The sequence below is a fragment of the Danio rerio genome, chromosome 2, assembly GCF_052040795.2.
Source record: "Danio rerio strain M-AB ecotype USA chromosome 2, GRCz13ab, whole genome shotgun sequence".
NCBI classification, from domain to species: domain Eukaryota; kingdom Metazoa; phylum Chordata; class Actinopteri; order Cypriniformes; family Danionidae; genus Danio; species Danio rerio.
In genome coordinates, this window is record NC_141022.1 from 52,618,547 (window position 1) to 52,641,159 (window position 22,613).

At 36.6% G+C, this 22,613-nt stretch overlaps 1 protein-coding gene across 3 annotated transcripts; it reads left to right on the forward strand.

Annotated features, from left to right (window-relative positions):
* Nucleotides 1-453: 453 nt before the first annotated feature.
* Nucleotides 454-21,129, forward strand: abhd17aa (abhydrolase domain containing 17A, depalmitoylase a). Of its 3 annotated transcripts, XM_087238800.1 has the most exons (6): nucleotides 454-641; nucleotides 6,234-6,261; nucleotides 7,741-8,184; nucleotides 15,507-15,701; nucleotides 15,807-15,986; nucleotides 20,465-21,129. In XM_087238800.1, the coding sequence occupies exons 3-6, from the start codon at nucleotides 7,766-7,768 to the stop codon at nucleotides 20,682-20,684; spliced, it is 1,014 nt and encodes a 337-aa protein (XP_087094926.1). In that variant the 5' UTR covers nucleotides 454-641; nucleotides 6,234-6,261; nucleotides 7,741-7,765; the 3' UTR covers nucleotides 20,685-21,129.
* The last annotated feature ends 1,484 nt before the right edge of the window (nucleotides 21,130-22,613 follow it).

Consider the following 22,613-nt stretch of genomic DNA (forward strand, 5'->3'; position numbering starts at 1 on the left):
TTAAGGTGAATGATTTTTTTTTATTAGCTACATCTGGGATTGCACTGAATTTCTTAGGTTATAAATGCAAGTATTTAATTATGTATTTATATTGCCATATGATATTATCATTTAAGCAATTTAAAATTAGAAAAGCATATAAAATGCCATATTAATAATTTTTAGCATGTTTTAACAACAATTTAGTTGTTTAGAAAGATAAGATATGCCATGGTGTTATGTGATTTTTTTTGTCCACTTTCTTTCTTGAGTAACTATTGCTAATATTCAAATATCTATGTGATCTGAAAAGACCACATCTAATAAAAACCGAATAAACTATTTTATATCTGATTACAGGATTCAAATTAAATAAAACATAGCAATAACATTTAAAATACGTTCGTCTTGAAGATCGACTCAGTAACCCTTTCCGGTTAAAGGGCTTTTATTATGAAATGCGGCATATCCGGCGCTGCCTTCATTTTTGGCCGACAGATGAAAACATCAGTGTTGGGTGCTAAAGCCGGGCTGATTCCTGCCACAATCAGGAAGATGTTTACCATCCTACTGCCTTTTTCCAATAAACACGGATCAAACAGTTAGTGTTTACTGCATCTCTAGGTAGCTAAAGCCCATTTTGTGTTACAGTACCCTTTTTGGTAAGTGATGTCTTTTATTTATTTGGCCAGAAATCCTGCTAGTGCTAACTGCATATATGATTGCATATTTGCATTGTTATTTATTTGGAAAAGATATGTTTATGTCACAGTAAGATTAAAATAATGAAGTTTTAAAAATCAGTTGGGTATAGTCTGCAATTTTAATGAAATTTGTTGAATGGATATCCTTTTGTGTATTGTGCAAATAGGATGTTGTGTAAATTGCAATTTTTTTAAATATGTAAACAAAAAATCCCGTCGTATATGGCATACTACCTTAATTTTTCATCTTGAGATTAATAAATCCATATATCCTAAATTACCTATTCAGTTTTTTTTCAATAATGTTTTATTTTCGTTTTAATGTACATCATGTGCTTGTCAATACACAGAATAAGGTCACTTTCTGCATTCAATATTTTTGCATTGCAATTATATTTTCTGCATAACAGAATTAAGTGTTCAAATAATTGGATTAATTTCTGTTCTAATTATTCAGTTTTACCTTATTAATTTTTTAATACTATTTAGAATTTTTGTATATTAATGTAAATATCAATATCAATTTACATAATATAAAAGTAAATATATATATATATATATATATATATATATATATATATATATATATATATATATATATATATATATACTCACTCACACACTTTATTAGGTACACTTGTCTAACTTCACATTAACGCAAATTTCGAATCAGCCAATCACGTGGCAACAACTCATTACCTTTAGGCATGTATACGATCATGACGATCTGCTGAAGTTCAAACTGAGCATCAGAATGGGGAAGAAAGATGATTTAAGTGACTTTGAAGTGGCATGGTTGTAGGTGCCAGATGGGCTTGTCTGAGTATTTCAGAAACTGCTGATCTACTGGGATTTTTATGCACAACCATCCCTAGGGTTTACAGAGAATGGTCAGAAAAAGAGAAAATATCCAGTGAGCGACAGTTCTGTGAGTGCAAATGCCTTGTTGATGTCAGAGGAGAATGGTTTGAGCTGATAGAAAGGCAGCAGTAGTTCAAATAACAACTCGCTACAACCGAGGTGTGTAGAAGAGCATCTCTGAACACACAACATGTCCAACCTTTAGGTGGATGGGCTACAGCAGCAGAAAACCACACCGGGTGCCACTCCTGTCAGCTAAGAACAGGAAACTGAGGCTACAATTCACACAGGCTCACCAGAATTTGACAATAGAATACTGGAAAAACGTTGCCTGGTCTGCTGAGTCTCGATTTCTGCTCCGACATTTGGATGTTAGGGTCAGAATTTAGCATCAACAGCATGAAAGCATGCATCCATCCTGCCTTGTATTAACTGTTCAGGCTGGTGGTGGTGTAATGGTATAGGGCAGTGGTTCTCAAACTGTGGTACGTGTACCACTAGTGGTACGCAGGCGTACTTCTAGTGGTACGCGGGAGGAATTGCTGACTAATTAAAGAAAAAACGTATACAATTTTAATTATTTGATGTGTACGATAACGCCGATGTGATCAGCATTGGTTTTTCTCTAAAGCCTACGATCAAACCGCTGTGCCTAAAATGTTTATTTTAGTGTATTGCGTCATCAGCTGCTAAAAACCTATTCAATTGGCGCAGAACTAGTGGAAGAGGTGCGTGGTGCTTGAATAGCAGATATGCACTAGAGCAGTGGCCCTCAACCCTCAGGCTACAGACCAGCACCGGTCTGTAGATCAATTGTTACAGCACAAAAAAAAATCATTAATTATTTCCATTTTATTTATTATCTGAAGTCGATCATCATGAAATGATCATTTATTTTGAAAAATCTTTTATTTTGAAAAATTACCATATTCTCATTATATCTCGGTCACTTGAGAACCAAAATTTAACCCACAGGCTAGCAAAATGAATAAGATATGCCAACGAATGGATCTGCAACCCATTTGTCAACAGATCAGGAAAATCCAGCTTGTATCTGCAAGAAGAAGATCAACTACTGTAGATTGCAATTGATGGCGGCTGTCCACATATCGTGTCATTTCCACGCGCATGTTCAATGTTTATAATGAAGGCGCAAGCGGCACGACGTGCTTGCGTATGCCAGGGGCACCCAGTTGAAAACATCTTAACTTTTCAGAATGTCGCACCATGAGTTACGTCACAAGAACAGACTGATCAGCTTCATATTTTATATGGAATATAATTTCGTTACACAGAACACCCAAACACTGCATTGCTTTTTAATTTTCTCCATAAATAAAACGTGTATCAGAGTACAGCAAAGTTTTGTCAGCTTGACATCCTCTGAGAAAAACAAATTTCCTAGCAATCTACAGTACATACATGTTGATGTTCAGATTTCAAAAAGTTGTACAAATTCGTATGTACATGAATATGTACATGCGTGCATTCATTTTGTTTCTCAAAATTATATGAATATGACTCTGCCTTGCTTTCGAACTGTGCAGTGCTGTAGCTGCTTAATTTGGCAACTATGCTACTTTATTTCAGTACTGGTCATTATGGTGGTACTAAACTTCTAAACTTCTCTGACCACATTTCTAGAACTGCTCGATCATGCAGATTCGACTCTATAACATCAGAAAGATCCGACCATTCTTATCTGAACATGCAGCTCAACTCCTTGTTCAAGCTCTTGTTCTCTCCAAACTAGATTACTGCAACTCTCTACTAGCTGGGCTTCCAGCTAACTCTGTCAAGCCTCTTCAACTGCTCCAGAACGCAGCAGCACGAGTGGTCTTCAATGAACCTAAACGAGCACATGTCACTCCGCTGCTAGTCCGTTTGCACTGGCTGCCAGTTGCTGCTCGCATCAAATTCAAAGCTCTGATGTTTGCCTACAAAGTGACTTCTGGCCTTGCTCCTTCTTATCTGCTCTCACTTCTGCAGATCTATGTGCCCTCCAGAAACTTGCGTTCTGTGAATGAACGTCGCCTCGTGGTTCCATCCCAAAGAGGGAAGAAATCACTTTCGGGAACGCTCACGCTCAATCTGCCCAGTTGGTGGAATGAACTCCCTAACTGCATCAGAACAGCAGAGTCACTCGCTATTTTCAAGAAACGACTAAAAAACGCTTTGGATAAAAGCGTCTGCTAAATGACTAAATGTAAATGTAAAATGTAAATGTAATTGTTTTCTAAGGTGGTACTTGGTGAAAACAGTTTGAGAACCACTGGTGTAGGGGAAATTTTCTTGGCACACTTTGGGCCTATTAGTACCAATTGAGCATCATGTCAATGCCACAGCCTACCTGAGTATTAATGCTGACCATGTCCATCCCTTTATGACCACAGTGTACCCATCTTCTGATGGCTACTTCCGGCAGAATAACATGCCATGTCATAAAGCGAGAATCTCAGACTGGTTTCATGAACATGCCAATGAGTTCACTGTACTCAAATGGCCGCCACAGTCACCAGAACTCAATCCAATCCATCACCTTTGGGATGTGGTGGAACGGGAGATTCGCATCATGGATGTGCAGCCGACAAACCTGCAGCAACTGTGTGATGCTATCATGCCAATATAGACCATAATCTCTGAGGAATATTTCCAGTACCTTGTTAAATCTATGCCACAAAGTATTAAGGCAGTTCTGAAGGCTAAAGGGGGTCCAAATTGGTACTAGTAAGGCGTACATAATAAAGTGATCGGTGAATGTTTAAATATATATATAGGGGAAGAGAGAAAATGTAACAGTAATATAAATTGTATTTTACATAATTTAAAAGGAATTTGAATAAAAAAATAAATATAATATGTCGTAGGGCTGCACAATATTGGAAAAATGTGTCAATGTGATATTTTGTTTTTCCGCCATTAAATATTGCAAGATATAAACAATTTCACCAGATGACTTGTACTGCTATTTAGAAATATTTTTTTCATTTAGATCGATTGGACTGATTCTGTATGGAAGTGAGTGGTTCATAAAACGAATTAAAAGCAAAGATTGTTAAATAAACGGTGTTTTATGGTTTTGGGGGGAATCAAATAGTATTAAGGGTGATTCAAAAAGAATACCACAACTTTCAGGTTGATGTCACTCGAGTGTCTGGAGGGGGTCATATTGAACATCTATGAACTTGTTTTCTATTAAAAAAATCTTTTAGTACTCTTCACATTGATTAATTACCCAAGGTTCCATCATGTTTCTTTGATTAAATACAGATTTTCAAAGTTGTGGCATTCTTTTTGAATCACCCTGTATAATAACACTGCAAAAGTCTTATATACTGTATAAATAATTCAAAATGAGTCTTTATTAAAGTTACAAATGCTAACATTTCTTGTGCCTAAACGGTTTGAATGATGTCAGACTTTAAAACATGTGCAAATGAAACACTTAATTACGCAGTTCTCATGTGTCCTAAATGGTTTCTCCTGGTTAACTATAATCATAACCGAACATTGCAGATCCTGCAGTGTGACTATTGCGGATGTGCACATCACAATATCAATGCTAAAATGATATATTGTCCTATATAATATAGTTGAAGTCAGAATTATTAGCCCCTCTGAATTATTACGTATGAACAACGCAACAAAATAAGTGATGTTTTGCACAGTTTGCCGTCAGTTTGACAAGTCAGCCACCTTTGGTTAAATAATTTTAAACCACAATAAAATACCTCCACATTTTCCATACTGCTCTTTTTGTTTACATAACAATTTTATTCACATTTTTTTGAGTATTGAAATTCTAGATTCACAGACTTTATTTTTGACACATTATTTAAAATATGTGGCTAAAAAATAGTTATTAACTTCCCTTTTTTTGGTGACGCCTGTAAAAATTTTGGCAGGGCAGGTAAAAATCAAATCACTGGCCCGATCGGACCAGTAGAAAAAATCTTTAGTGTTGAACGCTGTAGGGTAATTAGGCAAGTTACTGCATAACGATGGTTTGTTCTATAGACTATCGAGAAAAAATTGCTTAAAAGGGCTAATAATTTTGACCATAAAATGGTGTTTAAAGAATTAAAAACTGCTTTTATTCTAGCTGAAATAAAACAAAAAAGACTTTTTCCAGAAGAAAAAATATTGTCAGACATACTGTTAGTTTCCGTGCTCTTTTAAACATCATTTGGGAAGTATTTTAAAAAGTAAAAAAAAAAAATACAAAGGGGGCTAATAATTCTGACTTCAACTGTATATAGGTGTAGAGAAAGAAGATTTTATATTATTAAAATTTGGCAAAAAAAAAAAAAAAATTGTATGTGTGTGCGTGTGTGTGTACACATGTTTTTGTGACATCAGGACACAAATCTGTATAATGACATGGGTATGATAGGCATTACAAAAAGGAGGTGAAATGTGAGGACATTGGTGACGTCCTTGTTTCTCAAAATGCTTATAATTCCTACAGAATGAGTTTAATCAGAGAGTAAAGCTGCGCATAGTTTCCTGTGATGGTTGGGTTTAGGGGTGGGGTGAGGGCAATACAATACGGTTTGGACAGTATGAAATGAATGGAAACCTATGTAATGTCCCCACTTTTCACAAACTTGTGTGTTTGTCTGTCTGTCTGTCTGTCTGTCTGTCTGTCTGTCTGTCTGTCTGTCTGTCTGTGTGTCTTTGTGTGTATAGTAAAAATGAATTTTGACTAAGCTGTCAGGTAGGGTTGTAACGGTATGAATTTTTCACGGTATGATAATCGTCTAAAACAATACCACGGTTTGACGGTTTCGCGGTATACGGTATGTTACAAATGTTACAAAATAAAAGAACAGTGAAGCAAATTTGACTTTTTCCAAATAATATATTTTTAGTTACTATAAACAAAACCACTTACAATGAACAAATAAAAATAAGAAAATAATAAATAATGTGTCAAAGTCCAAATAAAGTCCAAATAAACATGGTGCAAATCCTCAGGAAAAAATAGATATAAATATTTACTATACTATAAATAGTTACATAACGAAACTAGATTCAATATGGAACATCCTTAGGTTTTATGTGCCAGCATGGATATGGTTGTCTGTGGATATGGATTTGGATATGGTTGTCTGCAATGCAGACAAACAGCTGCATCTTCATTTGCGTCTTTTGAAAACAGCAAGAGCAGCAGTTCGTCTTTGCTGTGTCACTGTTTTGTCATGTTTCTGTGCTGCTGTGCATGCAAAAGTACTTAGTATGAGAATTATTTCATGCAAAACTTTTTTTTTTTTGCGTTTTATTTAGCCGCGCATAAATGTATGCCTTTCTCTCATTCCGTGTTGTTCAAAAAGCTTGGTCCACAAACAAAAGCGAAACCTATGCTTATTGGTTGTGATATAGCGAGTTTGAACCAATCTTTGCATGGAGGAGGGACAATGCATCAATGTATCATGTCTGATTTGTCCGGAGACACAGTGACGAGCGTTTCTTTGTCAAATCAGTGTTGTCAAATGTTGATCACGTAACCGCACTGATTCCGCAGCCTCTGAAAGTCCGCGAATGTTATATGATACAGCACTGGAAAGCTGAGACTCTCTTCTTTATGCCAATCTTTGAATTGTATGAATCGGATCAGCTGATCAAAAGTTATTAAACATTTAAGACCAATACTTATTTTTTGCCGCGGGCGGCTGTCTCGGTCTTTAAGGGTTAAAACCGTTGATATGCAATTGTTCATGGTATGATAATCGTGCACGTTCAAATCGTGGTAAACCGTCTTACCGGTAAATTGTTACAACCCTACTGTCAGGTAAGCCTTTATGAAAAAAGCACTTTTCGTTGTTATATATTTTCCATCAATTGCAAGCTGCAAAGATCTTTTTTTCTCCAGAATTAAAATGTGACTAATTTAAATGGTGATATCTGATCTGTGAATTCTTTTTGTGATTATATGGGCAGCTCGTGTGGCTCTCCTGACATCCACCTTGCTGTCATGATGGACCCGAGCACAGCTTTAATATCCGTGTCCCATTAAAATGTCTCTAAAGGTTAATCACACTGTCTTGCAATGACCAAATCAACATTTCCCTTTAATCTAAATGTCAACCCTCCTTAACATTAAATGACATTCTCACTTGTCTGCTTTGCTTGGCTGGGATGGGCTTATGCGAATGAATGTTGAAATATGACAATTAAACCTTGCAATCTTTCGCAGGTTCTCTGAATTCAAGAAGGAGAAAATGAACGGCTTGTCCATCAGCGAATTGTGCGGTCTGTTCTGTTGTCCACCCTGTCCGAGCCGGATTGCAGCGAAGCTGGCCTTCCTGCCTCCTGAACCCACCTATGCCCTCCTGCCAGACCTGGAGTCCTCTTCTCCTGTTACCTCTAACCTTGGAGCCTCGGGTTTGCGCTCTCGCTTGGGTGGAAATGCTGGAGGTACCGCAGGAGGAGGTGGAGGTGGTAGCGGTGATGGTGGTGGAGGAGGAGGAGGTGGTTTTGCTGACAGAAGTGGTGAAGGCCGATGGAAGCTGCATCTGTCTGAGCGAGCAGAGTTCCAGTACTCTCAGAGGGAGCTGGACGGCACAGAGGTCTTTCTCACTCACTCCAGCCGTGGAAATAGAGTAGGCTGTATGTACATCCGCTGTGCCCCGTCCGCAAGGTGAGAATCAACCATAAAAATTCTGTTGTCAATTACTCATGCTTGTGTGGTTCAAGTCCCCAAGATCTTGGTTGGTTTAGTTGGTTTCAGTGAAATTTGAGAGCTCCCTCATCCTCCATAAACCACAATAGTCCCAACTCCAAAAAATACTGAAAAACATCCTTAAAACAGATTTAAAACAAATGTGCCTTCAGTGTTGGGTTAATATCTCATATCATGATATAAATAATCTCATATCATGTTAACGATATACATGTAACCTTTTCTTTTTTAAGCATTTTAAAATACTTACTTATTACATCATATGTGATAATACTTCTTGCTTTGTTTGGAAATCCAGTTCAAATTCATTTATTTATTTTCTTTACGGCTTAGTCCCTTGATTAATCAGGGGTCGCCACAGCGGAACAAACCGCTAACTTATCCAGCATATGTTTTACGTAGAGGATGCCCTTCCATCCGCAACCCATCACTGGGAAACATCAATACACACTCATTCACACACATACACTACGAACAATTGGGCTTACTCAATTCACCTATAGCGCAAGTTTTTGGACTTGTTGGGATAACCGGAGCACATGGAGGAAACCCTCGCGAACACCGGGAGAACATACAAACTCCACACAGAAATGCCAACTGACCTGGCTGTGGCTTAAACCAGAGACCTTGCTGTGAGGCAGTCGTGTGACCCACTGTGACGCCTCCTGTGCAAATTTGTATGTAGACATAATAATCATCATCAAATAAATATTAATAAATATAAAACCGTTTTGAAAAACAAATGATTGTTAGGGTTGTCAAAAGTATTGATTTTGTTAATGAAATTTTAAAAATGTCCATTTTCCACTAACATTTGGCCTGATAATTATGATTGAGCCTCTGAAGGCATATGGTCTGATTTAAAGATGTTTTTGGTAATTTGAATGAGTTGGGAATAGCACTGTAATGGAAGACGAATCTCACGATTCGGACCACACTAAGGGTGCTTTCACATCTGTAGTTCGCTTCATTTGGTCCGGACCAAGGCCAATAAAAAATACATTGTTGCATTTTCTGCCGGCTTTGGGTCGCTTTCACACTACACTGCTGGCTTTGGTCCGAACCAGTTGAAATGAACCAAAATGCAGTCATCTGACAAAATCCACATCTCTCATTGGCCAGATGTTGTTGAACATATTTCTTAAACTGCTTATTGATTGGTCAGAATTCACATGCGGGAAAATGCCAATGAACTCCCGCACGTAAACAAAACCGGCAGACACAAAATGTCCTTTTTACTCTGAAGGGACGACTGCGCTGACTGATTTTATCCCTGCTTTAGACAAACTTTAAATTTCGAGAATGAAGCGCAGCTGCGGCTGGAAAACAAGGTTTTTAATGCGTCGCTCGTCACTTCAGGAGGAGGCGTGAATTAATTTAGCTAAACTACGACATGGTCATCTTGCGGAAATATTAGCAACGATCCATCAGGTAATGTTTTCCCCTCTCTCTCTCTCTCTCTCTCTCTCTCTGTTGGTAAAGCGCTGTCAACAAATATTTTTCCTCCATATCCCTTAATACACAGCGCATCGGCCTACGGCAGCTGGATTAGTCCAAAAGTCGCAGTACTTTTTGCAGTTGGACCTGTTTTGGTAAGGATCATATTCTCACCACAAACGAACCGCTCCAGGGTTCGTTTGAAAGCGTACCGATACCCCCTTTTCAAGCAGGTCTCGGTACGCTGTTTTGGTCCACTTTTGGTGCGCACTCGAGTACGATTGCTGCATTCTCACCTGCCCAAACGAACCGCACCAAAAGTGAAAACTAACTCTAGTGTGATTCAATCGAACTAAATAAGGCAGGTGTGTAAGCACCCTAAGAATTCAGTCGCGGATCGGACCAATTTTTGTATCAGCAAAAAAGGAAGGAGACAAATAAAGAGTTCAGATGCAAAAGCCGCTAAACACCACTTCTGCCAAAAATGAGCTAATGACATTGAGGGAATGCTTTAGGCACATAGTACACCATCAACAAAAAGATTTGCTTTAAATCATCTAAATTCCAGCGTCATTCAGAAATAACAGTTTGCTGGCAAAAGCCACTAAACGCCACTAGCCTTTGACAGCAAAAGCCGCTATATCCAGAGAACCAATCAGAAGTGCGAATTGAATCATGTGTTTTCAATGTAGCAGAGCGTTGATACGCCGGCTTTTATGAGGAGACTGTTTTATTCTGCTTTCGATTTTGATTTTAAAAGACTGAGTTTGATAAACTGGATGAGCGTGTCCGACTGTCAGTGAATGGCAAATGAAAACGTCCCTTACTTTAAAACTCTGTGCATTATAAGAAATAGAAAACACACTGTACAGTCGGAAGTGTAGCATGCAGTCATAACGCGTTTTTGCTCAGTGACGCTACTTTGAATGAGTCCGATTTACTATACTTTAAAAGGCAACTGCGTTTCACGAAAGACAGAGTTAAGAAGACATTCCTTTTATTTCCCTTCTGCTTTTTGAGTGGGGTCTGGATGCAGACCTGGTGCAGTGCAATCTGAGCTGCATCCAATGCTTTTTAACGGGCTTACCTAACCCCACCCCTAACCCTACCCATCACAGTGACGTCACTCGCTCCATTTGAGTGCATTGTGTCTGACATTGCATCGCTGAGTGATGCAATCTCAGCTTGCATCAAAAAGGCTGCATCCAGATACTATTGGCTTTTTCCCTGGTTTATCACAACGGAGTGAACCGCCACTTACTTTACAGATTTATATATTGTAGGTGGTTTGTGTATGTGTTTTATGTTTGGTAAAATAACTTGTTATTGCATCTTTAATGATTTATTTAACTAATTACAATGTCTTGTCCCAATAGGTGGATTTAGAGGTTTTTGGATTTAGCTGGTTTTGACACAAAAGAAAATTTACCTTGTTAAAAACCAAAGAATTGTCTAAAGTGAATTTTTAAAAAAAGGTATATTATTTTTATCAGCTAATAACCTTATCGTTACATGTAAAATGAAACTTCTGAGCCTAATTGTAGGAGCCTGGTAGAAAATGCTCGTTTACAAGAAAAGAGCTCAGATAGATTTAGAGGGTTTTGCATCTGAACTCTTCAAATGTAATTTGCTTTCAATTTATAAAAACATATTACTGAAAAAACATTGTTTTTAACAAACAAAACTTAGAACTTGTAATTTTAATAAAAATAGAAATTAAGAAAAAACAGCTAAAAAAATGAAAATATTCAATCCGAAAAGTTATCTTTGCTACTGTTGCTGATAAATATAGAAATACATATTGTACAACATATCATATTTATTATCAATTAATGATTCAACTGATCACACATAAAACTTCATTTTAGGTGTATCATTTTTGAAAACCTATTTGCTGACATAATTTTAATGGTTGTTTGTCGCCATCCATTGGTTACACAATGTAATCGCTACAACATTCATCAACGTTCATTAGTTCACCAAGTTCCATTAAACGGTGATTTTAATCTTTACCATATTTAACATCAGTGTTTATATCTTAACCATATTTAACATCGGTGTTTACATCTGAACTAATAACTGTTATCCTCCAGTACTTCTGTGTTATTTAATTTTTTGTAACTAACTGAAAAAGTGTAAAAACTCTCTCGATCAAACGCAGATTCGATTGCAGCACTTCAAAGGATTTATAAACATATGCAAATCAATGTAATTTATCATTCATGTTGCGCGGGTTTGAATTGAGTTCAGGATCTTTTAATGTTTAATTGTACAGCTTTACACTGAATATGACAGAAAACATCTTTAATTAATAACATTCTCAACCGTGATCTATTACACCCCTAGTTGGGAACCTTCCTGTCTATGGAGGATGAGGGAGCTCTCAGATTTCACATAAAATATTGACATTTTTGTCTCAAAGATGTAAACCTTTTCTTTTTTTTTTTTTTTTTTTTTTTACCAAAGAGCCATTTTTTTATTTGCTGTTTTGCATATTCTTTCTGAAGAGCTAATTTGGAACTAAAATTTCTATTATTCTTTAACTAAAACAACAAGAAGATCAATAACAGTAAGATGATTTAGGTGCATGATCAACCTGTGGAAAACAGAAAAAAACAACCTAAAAATGCGTTTCGCTTTGTTTATAATGAGATGAACATAATGTTAAGAATAAAATAATGAACAATAATGTTTCATTTTGTTCATAATGGAGACCTTTGTTTAATGTGCATGTTTTCATCTAGAATGTGTATATACATGCTTATTTCAAAGAGTTTAAAATATTTTTATATGCACTTCTTCTCCTAGTTTAAAAATTAGGAGACAGAAATTAACCTTCCCTCAACAGAGTGATATTTTACCCTTTAAATTCATTTGTTTTTGAATGTATGCTTTTTTTAAAAGGGTCAAACTGATCAATTCATCTGCATAAATGTTTCTATTTTTTGTTTAAATAATAATTAAAATTAAATAAAAAATAAAAAAATAAATAAAATGTCACATCCATGAAGTTAATTTAATGAAATGAGCATTAAAACGTGGATTCAAATTGGTCATAACAAGTAGATTTTGGGTATATCTAGGAATGTTTATATGCGACAAGAATTGATTCCTGTTTTAAATATAACTTTTTAAAAACTAAAAGGTACATTTCAAAATAAACAGTCAACAGTCAAACAGTTAATTGAGAACTGAAGTAAGTTGTTATTATGAATGGGCACTTGAATCTTTAACTCGATTAATTAAAAACTCGATTAATTCATTAAACAACCAAAACCACTGCAGTTGCACGCAGAACTACAAATGCAAATGTTACACCTTACATTGAATCTGACCTTTTATTAAATTCAGTTGGTATTAGAACAGAGACATTAAGACCAACTTTGCGTTTTCTGTCAGAGCCTAATCTCTATATTCTCTATAGTGTTGTGTCTGTAAGTTTTTAATGATCATATATTGATGATGGGTCAATTTGTGAAAAAGTGACAGTAAAGCCAAAGGTATAAGATTTTGATCTTAATAGCTTTACGGCAACTACACGATTTTTGGCTGGATTTTGCTGTGACAAACAGATTCATAAGGTTTGTGGCCAAATATAGTTCTTAATGCAGTCGCTGATACTCCTTTATTATTAACAGGCCCGTGAAGAGATCTAAGCCTGTCTTGAGCAGTCAAAATGAGCTGCAAAATCTTTAGACCTCTTTAATGCTATCAGCATGTGATGTTGTAGTGTGTGTAATGCAACCAGGTCAAATCCAGCTAATCACAGATGGCATAAACGGAAAAATCTCATAATAACTTGTTTCGATTTTTGGTGTGATTTATTGTGAAGAAACATTTTTGCCTCTAAACCCAAATGTCTTGTAGTTTGTGCACAAGGTTAAATTCATTGTTTTCCTTAGGAGAGATTTGTTGAAAAAGTTCTGCCCTACATAGACACCCATAAGACAACATACACTCATCTGCCACTTTATTAGGTACACCTGTCTAGCTGCTCGTTAACGCAAATTTCTAATTTCAAATTTCACAACCATCTCTAGAGTTTACAGAGAATGGTCTGAAAAAGAGAAAATGTCCAGTGAGCGGCAGTTCTGTGGGCGCAAATGCCTTGTTGAGGTCAGAGGAGAATGGCCAGACTGGTTCCAGCTGATAGAAAGGCAACAGTAACTAGTCACAACCGAGGTATGCACAAGAGCATCTCTGAACCTTGAGGCGGATGGGCTACAGCAGCAGAAGAGCACACCGGTTGCCACTCCTGTCAGCTAAGAACATGAAACTGAGGCTACAATTCTCACAGGTTCACTAAAATTGGACAATAGAAGATTGGAAAAACGTTGCCTGGTCTGATGAGTCTTGACTTCTGCTGTGAAATTTGGATAGTAGGGTCAGATTTAACGGCAACAACACAAGAGCATGGATCCATCCTGCCTTGTATCAACTGTTCAGGCTGTTGGTGGTGGTCTAATAGTTTGGGGGATATTTTCTTGGCACACTTTGGTCCCATTCTTACTAATTGAGCATTGTGTCAACACCACGGCCTACCTGAGTATGGTTTCTGACCATGTCCATCCCTTTATGACCACACTGTACCCATCTTCTGATGGCTACTTCCAGCAGGATAACATGCCATGTCGTAAAACCTGAATCATCTCAGACTGGTTTCTCGAACATGACAATGAGTTTACTGTAAATGGCCTCCACAGTCACCAGAACTCAATCCAATAGAGCACATTTAGGAAGTGGTGGAACAGGAGAACCTTGTGTATATATATTATATATAAATATATATATATATATATATATATATATATATATATATATATATATATATATATATATATATATATTTTTATTATATATATATATATATATATATATATATATATATATTTTTTTTTTTATTATATATATATATATATATATATATATATATATATATATATATATATATATATATTTATATATATATATATATATATATATACATATGTACATATATATATATATATATACATATGTACATATATATATATATATATATATATATATATATATATATATATACATATATATACATGTTGTGTTATTTTTATATATTTACACACACACACACACACACACACACACACACACACACACACACACACACACACACACACACACACACACACACACACACACACAGTATACATATACGGTATACATTTACAGTATACATATATAGTTAAATGTCAGTGAGGTACGATGTAAATATCATTGTAAAATATATATTCGTGAATTTGTAAATATATATTGCAACAATTAAATTTATTGTGGTCATCTACATGTATTGCATAATATATTGATTATTATCGACAGGCTTTAGCCTATGTACTTTAATGATGTTAAATTGGTTGAATATGGATTAATTTGATTGTAACCCTTAATATTTCAGTGGCAGTGCAGTGTCTGGTATTTGAATAAAATGCTGATATTTCAATGTTTTTGTTGTGTTGCGTTGCGTTTGGTGCAGAGCAGACAGCCTAATTGCTTGTCGCTGGAATCTTGTCATGTCGCGTGTAGTTATTACACAGTGTTTCAGTACAGTTAAATTATTTTTGCTGCCTGTTCAAGCTACTTATTTAAAATTAGTTGAAACGTCACAATTCTGGAGATTAAAACAAATATTCATCTTTATTTCAAATGGAAATAGTGAGCAGTCAGAATATAACATTGAATAGATCCAATAAATCCAATAAAATTTCACACAGCGATCAGCTGAATTTATTTATTCATTTAATTATTATTATTCGTCCAGCCTCAGCTTTAAATCACCCAATTTGTCCCTGTGTTATATACTACAGGTACACTGTGCTGTTTTCTCATGGTAATGCTGTGGATCTCGGTCAGATGAGCAGCTTCTATATTGGTCTGGGCACTCGCATCAACTGCAACATTTTCTCTTACGATTACTCCGGTTATGGGGTCAGCACAGGGAAACCCTCCGAGAAGAATCTGTACGCAGACATTGACGCTGCATGGCACGCTTTGCGCTCAAGGTACGTCTAAATCCTGAAACTACAAAGCACATTGTTCTGTAGTGTACTTCTGCAATATTCAACTGTTTCATGTTTATTCCACGCATCTCTTCTGTGTTATTTCAGGTACGGCATCAGCCCGGAGAATATAATCCTTTATGGGCAGAGCATTGGCACCGTGCCCACCGTGGACCTGGCATCTCGTTATGAGTGTGCTGCTGTGGTACTTCACTCACCTCTCACCTCGGGCATGAGGGTCGCGTTCCCTGACACCAAGAAGACCTACTGCTTTGACGCCTTCCCAAAGTCAGTCAACACTACAGACCTTTTTCATAGGATGTAAAATAACCCATTATGATTTGTGTGTATACTTAAGGTGGATGCTTTGAACTTCCGGTCAGCAGCCTGATGCGTATAGAGTCACATTTGGACGGCTTTGAAACGATAGTTTTAATCTATTTGACTTGCATTTAACAACTTTGAGCTAATACTGCTGTCTATCAGCGCCACCTCCTGGACTGATTATTATTATTTTTTCCATCAAATTTTTCTTTTATTTTGTATTTTTTTAACACAGAAAAACATGCCGTAGACAATCAGCATAAAACAAAATGTGTAGATATACATATATAAACCAATATACAAGTTGTTAAATAATAGTATTAATAATAGCGTCAGCCATGACAACAATATTGTCAGTAAAAAGGAAAAACTGAAGAATAATGACAAGGACATACTAACGCAAATAAAATAAATTAATACATATACACATATATACATATATGCACACATATATATATACATACACATACATATATGCTGGACTGATTATTTAAAAATACGATCTAATTGTAAATTTTAAACAATGGGTTCTTTTTTAACGTTCTAGGCGCAAAGTCTAAAGCACATGGCGCAAAACGAACGTTGCGAACGTAAGTGAAGACAGGGGGTGAAGACAGGGGGTGGGGGTTGTTGCGGACGTAATTGAAAATCTCTGGGGACCCTCAAAACGCTTGGGCCCTTAGAATCATCCTGACTTCCTGAGCCTCCTTAATTTGGCCTCATTACCTTCACTCTTTACTCCTTTACTTTCGTGGATAAGAAAACAGTGTTGTAGGCACTTCACTGGCACTTCACTAAAGACTTCCGTTAGCCTACATATTTAATTAAGTTAAAGTGTAAAGATTTGTTTTCAAAACTATTTCTAAATTCAGTTCTAATTTCCAGCAAACCAATAAATGAGCAATAATAAATAAACTCAATAAACTGAGTTATATCCAAACACACGTCCTATTCTTATGCCCTATATGGTGATGCATACGTCAAAATATACCAAAATCCAACAGGCGAACAAATCTAAACTTGCTTTTATTAAAACAAATGCAAACCGTTATGAATAAACTGAAAAAACCCTCCGATATGAGGCATGGAGGCAGTTGTTTTTATATTTATGTAGAAATAATAATAATAATAATAATCAAGAATAATAATTTTTATAACATTTTAATCCTTAATTTTGTTCATATGTAAAAATATTTGTGTATTTCTGTATACCTTGTGTGTATTAAGGGATGTGTAAGCTTTTTAACCCCCATAGGCGCAAAACTAACACGCTCTGTCTGGACTTTTGACTAGATTTAGATGGCTAATGTTGCGGTCTGTTTCAGTTCCTCAAAATAGCAACGCAGCAGCAATGCGCCTTAACACACCTTTATTTTAAACAAGCACGCCCATGAGCCCACAAAGTAGTGCAAATGCTTTTGCTATTTAAACAACATGGTGCAAAACATTGGGGTAGTGCTGCTCTGAAAATAGCAACAAATTGCACCAAACATGTCATGCGCCTTATAATGCCGGGTCTATGATGGGGCCTAATTAGAGCTGCACGGTTCTGGCTGAAATGAGAATCGCAATTTTTTTTTTTTTTCGCCTAAGATAAAGATCATGATTTTCTCACGATTCTGTAGATGTAAAATGGAGGCAAATATGAGTGGGCTATTATTATTGTTATTCTCAAACATATTGTAAAATAGGCTTTGTGTAGCTGTACTGTTGGTTAAAATGCTAAATGTTGTATAGGCTTGGAATGGTGGACTGGATCAGACTTTTGATTTGTCCTGGTCATTAATGCTGATGATATAAATGCTCTGTGGTAACAGCTGACAGACAGCTCACGTCACGTGTGAATTTGCGGTCGTAAATACATTATATGAAGACAGAAATGGCATTTTTGAGGTGAATTATATCTTATAAATACAGTATGTGACTCATTCAACATCATTTGGAGGTGTCCACGTAGCTGAACAACGTATGTAAAACAATGTGAAGACTTGTGAGGCCATTTTTGCTTCTCTACTGAACTTGAAAATATGATTGACAGAATCGTAGAAATGCTGGATTAAGATAGTCTAGGGGGTCGAATCGAGATCGCAATCTTTTTACGATTAATTGTGCAGCTCTAGCTTTCATTGTTTCAGGTTGCTCAGTGACATTGACATCTCCAAATGATGTTAAATGAGTCACATAATGTATTTTATAAGGTATAATTCAACTAAAAATGTCATTTTTGTCTTCATATAATGATGTTTTCGTGGCCGGGAAATCACACGTGACGAGAGCTGCTGACCGTAAGGTGTTATCACAGAGAGGGCGTCTACTTTAGTGAACAGAACCTGCATATGTGACGAATAAAAGGTAATACAGTTGTCAATAATATTCAGTTTGTGGCACAGAGTGATCGTTTGGGAGCCGCGTGCAAAGTATGAACAATCACTTAGCAGTCAAAATGAAACCGAAAGCGTGCACTTCATTTAAATGATCAAATCGCATTTTAGAGTTATGATTACGACAAGCATGTGATATGTTTTTTTTCTTTCGTAGCGAACTCACAGTTGTGCATGAAAATAAATGTTTACAATGTCAGTATAACTACTCTAGCCTATATATTGTTGAATATAATGCGATAATAGCAAATGTCTGATTTTACCAGTGAATAAAATTGTCTAATAAGACAGATTGCAAGCATCTCAAACATAATAATTCAACATCAGAATTATTATAAGTAGAATTGAATTATTTATAAAAAACCAGTAGACGTACACATAATATTATTATCAATATCGCTATATGTTTGTTTTTACCATACCTTTATTTTGCATCTACGGAATCGTGAGAAAATCGTGATCTTTATTTTAAGCAAAAAAAAACGTGATTCTAATCATGAAATCTAACCAGAATCATGCAGCTCTAGGCCCAGTATCTGTGAGTTACCGTTTGATGGCATTTTGTGCCATTAAAATGGAGCATTGTTATCGCTAAAGTGATCATTTTATCTTTATTTCAAATATATAACAAACCCAAACTAATGTAATTCGCCAAAATGTTTGACATACACACATGTACTGTCCCACTAACATCTTGATTGAAAGAATGGCGCAAAGTGAAAATAAAGTGGCATTTTGAAATGACAGAAAAACACATACTGTGGTAAATACTACACAACACAAACTAACTAAATGAAACATAAACTGCTTCCGATTAGAATCAACATGCAAATCAGCCAGCATATTTTTAGTAACATACTTTTATTCATTCATTCATTCATTTTCTTGTCAGCTTAGTCCCTTTATTAATCCGGGGTCGCCACAGCGGAATGAACCGCCAACTTATCCAGCAAGTTTTTATGCAGTGGATGCCCTTCCAGCCGCAACCCATCTCTGGGAAACATCCACACGCATTCACACACACCCTGTGGGGGAAACCGGAGCACCCGGAGGAAACCCACGTGAAGGCAGGGAGAACATGCAAACTCCACACAGAAACGCCAACTGAGCCGAGGTTCGACCCAGCGACCTTCTTGCTGTGAGGCGTCAGCACTACCTACTGCGCCACTGCCTCACCCGTACTTTTATGCATACACTAATAATTAGAAAGGGCGAGGCAGTGGCGCAGTAGGTACTGCTGTCGCTTCACAGCAAGAAGGTCGCTGGTTCGAACTTTGGCTCAGTTGGCGTTTCTGTGTGGAGTTTGCATGTTCTCCCTGCCTTCGCGTGGGTTTCCTCCGGGTGCTCCAGGTTCCCCCACAGTCCAAAGGCATGCGGTACAGGTGAATTGGGCGGGCTAAATTGTTCGTAGTGTATGAGTGTGTGTGTGTGAATGTGTGTGTCGATGTTTCCCAGAGATGGGTTGCGGCTGGAAGGGCATCCGCTGCGTAAAAACTTGCTGGATAAGTTGGCGGTTCATTCCGCTGTGGCGACCCTGGATTAATAAAGGGACTAAGCCGACAAGAAAATGAATGAAGGAATGAATAATAATTAGAAATGTTTCTTGTGCAGCAGATTTAGAGGATCATATTTATATGATTTCTGAAAAGTCATGTCAAAGTGGATGCTCAAAATTATCTTTTATTTATAGAAGTAAATTACACATTTTTAGTATATTTTCAAATAGAAAACACCTGTAATTATAATAATATAACATATTTTTGCGCTGTTTTACTTTATTTTAGATTAAAAACAGTATTTGTGAGCATAAAACCCTTAAAAAACAAAAACAAAAAGCCTTGCAAATCCCAAACGGAATAAACTGTAATACAGTAGTAAAAAAAGGGAAATCCCCATTAAGTACAATACCAGTATGTTCTTCTGAATGTCCTTTGAAGAAAAAAGCAACTCGTACTCATTTAGTAGGAAATGATAAAGAGAAAACGCTGAAATAATTTTCATCACAGATTGTGCTGTCCCCTTTTAAACGCTCTCTATTGTATCTTATTCACTTTTCCTCAGCATCGAGAAGGTGTCTAAAATCACATCTCCAGTGCTTATCATCCACGGGACGGAGGACGAAGTGATTGATTTCTCTCATGGTCTGGCCCTGTTCGAGCGCTGCCCGAAGGCAGTGGAGCCGCTGTGGGTTGAAGGAGCGGGTCATAACGACATCGAGCTCTACAGCCAGTACCTGGAACGCCTGCGCAGGTTCATCAGCCAGGAAGTGGCTACGCAGTAAAAGCTGGGACACTTTTTCTTTTTGTGCTTGCGTCAATAAATAGTCGGCCATGTGTGGAAAGCAAACACACCGAGTTATTTCTGGAGGGTTTGTTCTTCTGTAGATGTGCCGGCTGTTTGGTTTCTATCAGCCTGGAGCTGAGTTTTCTACTGAGAAGTCTGAAGGTTTCACACGGAGAAGATCTGGATGTGTGAGCGTCGGGTCTCAGGAAGGACCTCAGTCCATCTGAGGCGCTCGCTCACTTGATTTGGCTTGTGATTTATTATGATTCTTTTTCTTTGTGATTTAGGACGACTGAAGTGTCATTTTGAACATGACTAATATCTAATATCTGGTAATGAAACTCTGCTGTCGTGGGTGTTTATGTACTTGCTCTTTTGTTAGGTTTCGTGGCCGAGCAGAAGACCAGTCTGTTTTAAAATACAGCATCTTTTCAGACAAGAAATCTCTGCTGGACAGATTCTGTGTGTGTGTGTGTGTGTGTGTGTGTGTGTGTGTGTTTGACGACCTTTTTAAGACCATCCGCTGTGTGTGTGAGTGTTTTTATTGAAACTTCTTTTCTGGTTAATCTTCATCGGGCAACTCGAGATGTACTACCTGTCAAATGTTTGGACGTTATGATTGAAAGTCTTGAGGAATATTAGAAATTGTGCCTAAAGTACATATTCATTTCTTTACAAGACTAAAATCAGTTTTTTCTTAAAGGCATAGTTCACCCAAAAGTGAAAATTGTCATCGTTCACTCTTCACAAAACTGTTTACACACAAAAGAAGATAATTTGGAAAATGTTGTAAACTGGATGCCATCAACTTCTATGGTATGTGTTTTTCCTATTTGGATGTCAATGGCTACCTTTTGCAGCATTCTTCAAAACATCTTTTGTGTTCATAATAAAGCAACCCATAAATGTTTGGAACCACTTGAAAGTGACCAAACGGTTAGTAAACTTTAATTCTTGGGTGATCTATCTCTAATTCTAGAGCTGCATTGTAAAAATGAGACGCTGCCTTAAATTAGGTTGCATTAAATTAACTTGCATTACATTAAGCTGATGTAAAACATCAAAGTGAATCTCATAACTCACATTGATCCATATTTCTACACTAAGATATAATTTTACACCCATTTATAAACGGGTAGAGAGTTTTAATGGTACAGTATCCTAAAGGTGCAAAACATTTACCTAACAAAAAAAGTTATACAAAAACGAGTAGATGTGTCCAAACCTTTGACTAGCAGTGTAGGTCTATACAGCTTAAATTCCCTCGAATTTTCAAAATGTAAAAACAAAATGTGTGTCTGTTCATTTGCACACTTGTTTTAAACATTCTTTGGTTGTTTTCAAAAATGTAGGATAGTAGGATAACTCCAGCCTCATGTCATGAGGAAACAGCTATTTTACTTATCATCCGAAAAGTGGCTAATTCATACACTAAACAATATCTGTAAACTAACAGTTTTCTGTATTTTGCTAGTCATGATATTTTCCATTTTGTTTATGTTTTAGAATAGCATTATGTGAGTTTAATCTGTACTACAAACAACTTTCAATAACTAAAGGTTTGAAAAAAAGTGACATTTGTAATAGTAAATTGATCTATTGTCTGGGTTGGTGTTGTAATATACGGTATGATTATGGTACGGTACTAAACTACCAGTACTTTTTAATTTTTTTGCATACTTAATTCACTATACTACTTATACAATATGTTGTTTCAAACTAGAGTTGAATTTTCAACATAAAAAGTGGTCAGAGTAAAGATTAAGGTCTCACTGCTAATAAATGTTAAAAACAACAACAACCTCAACAACAAAAACCTGTTCTTCTTGAAATGTTCCTAGTACTGGGTTTCGGCTGGAAGGGTATCCGCTGAGTAAAACATATGCTGGAATAGTTGGTGGTTCATTCCGCTGTGGCAACCTCTGAA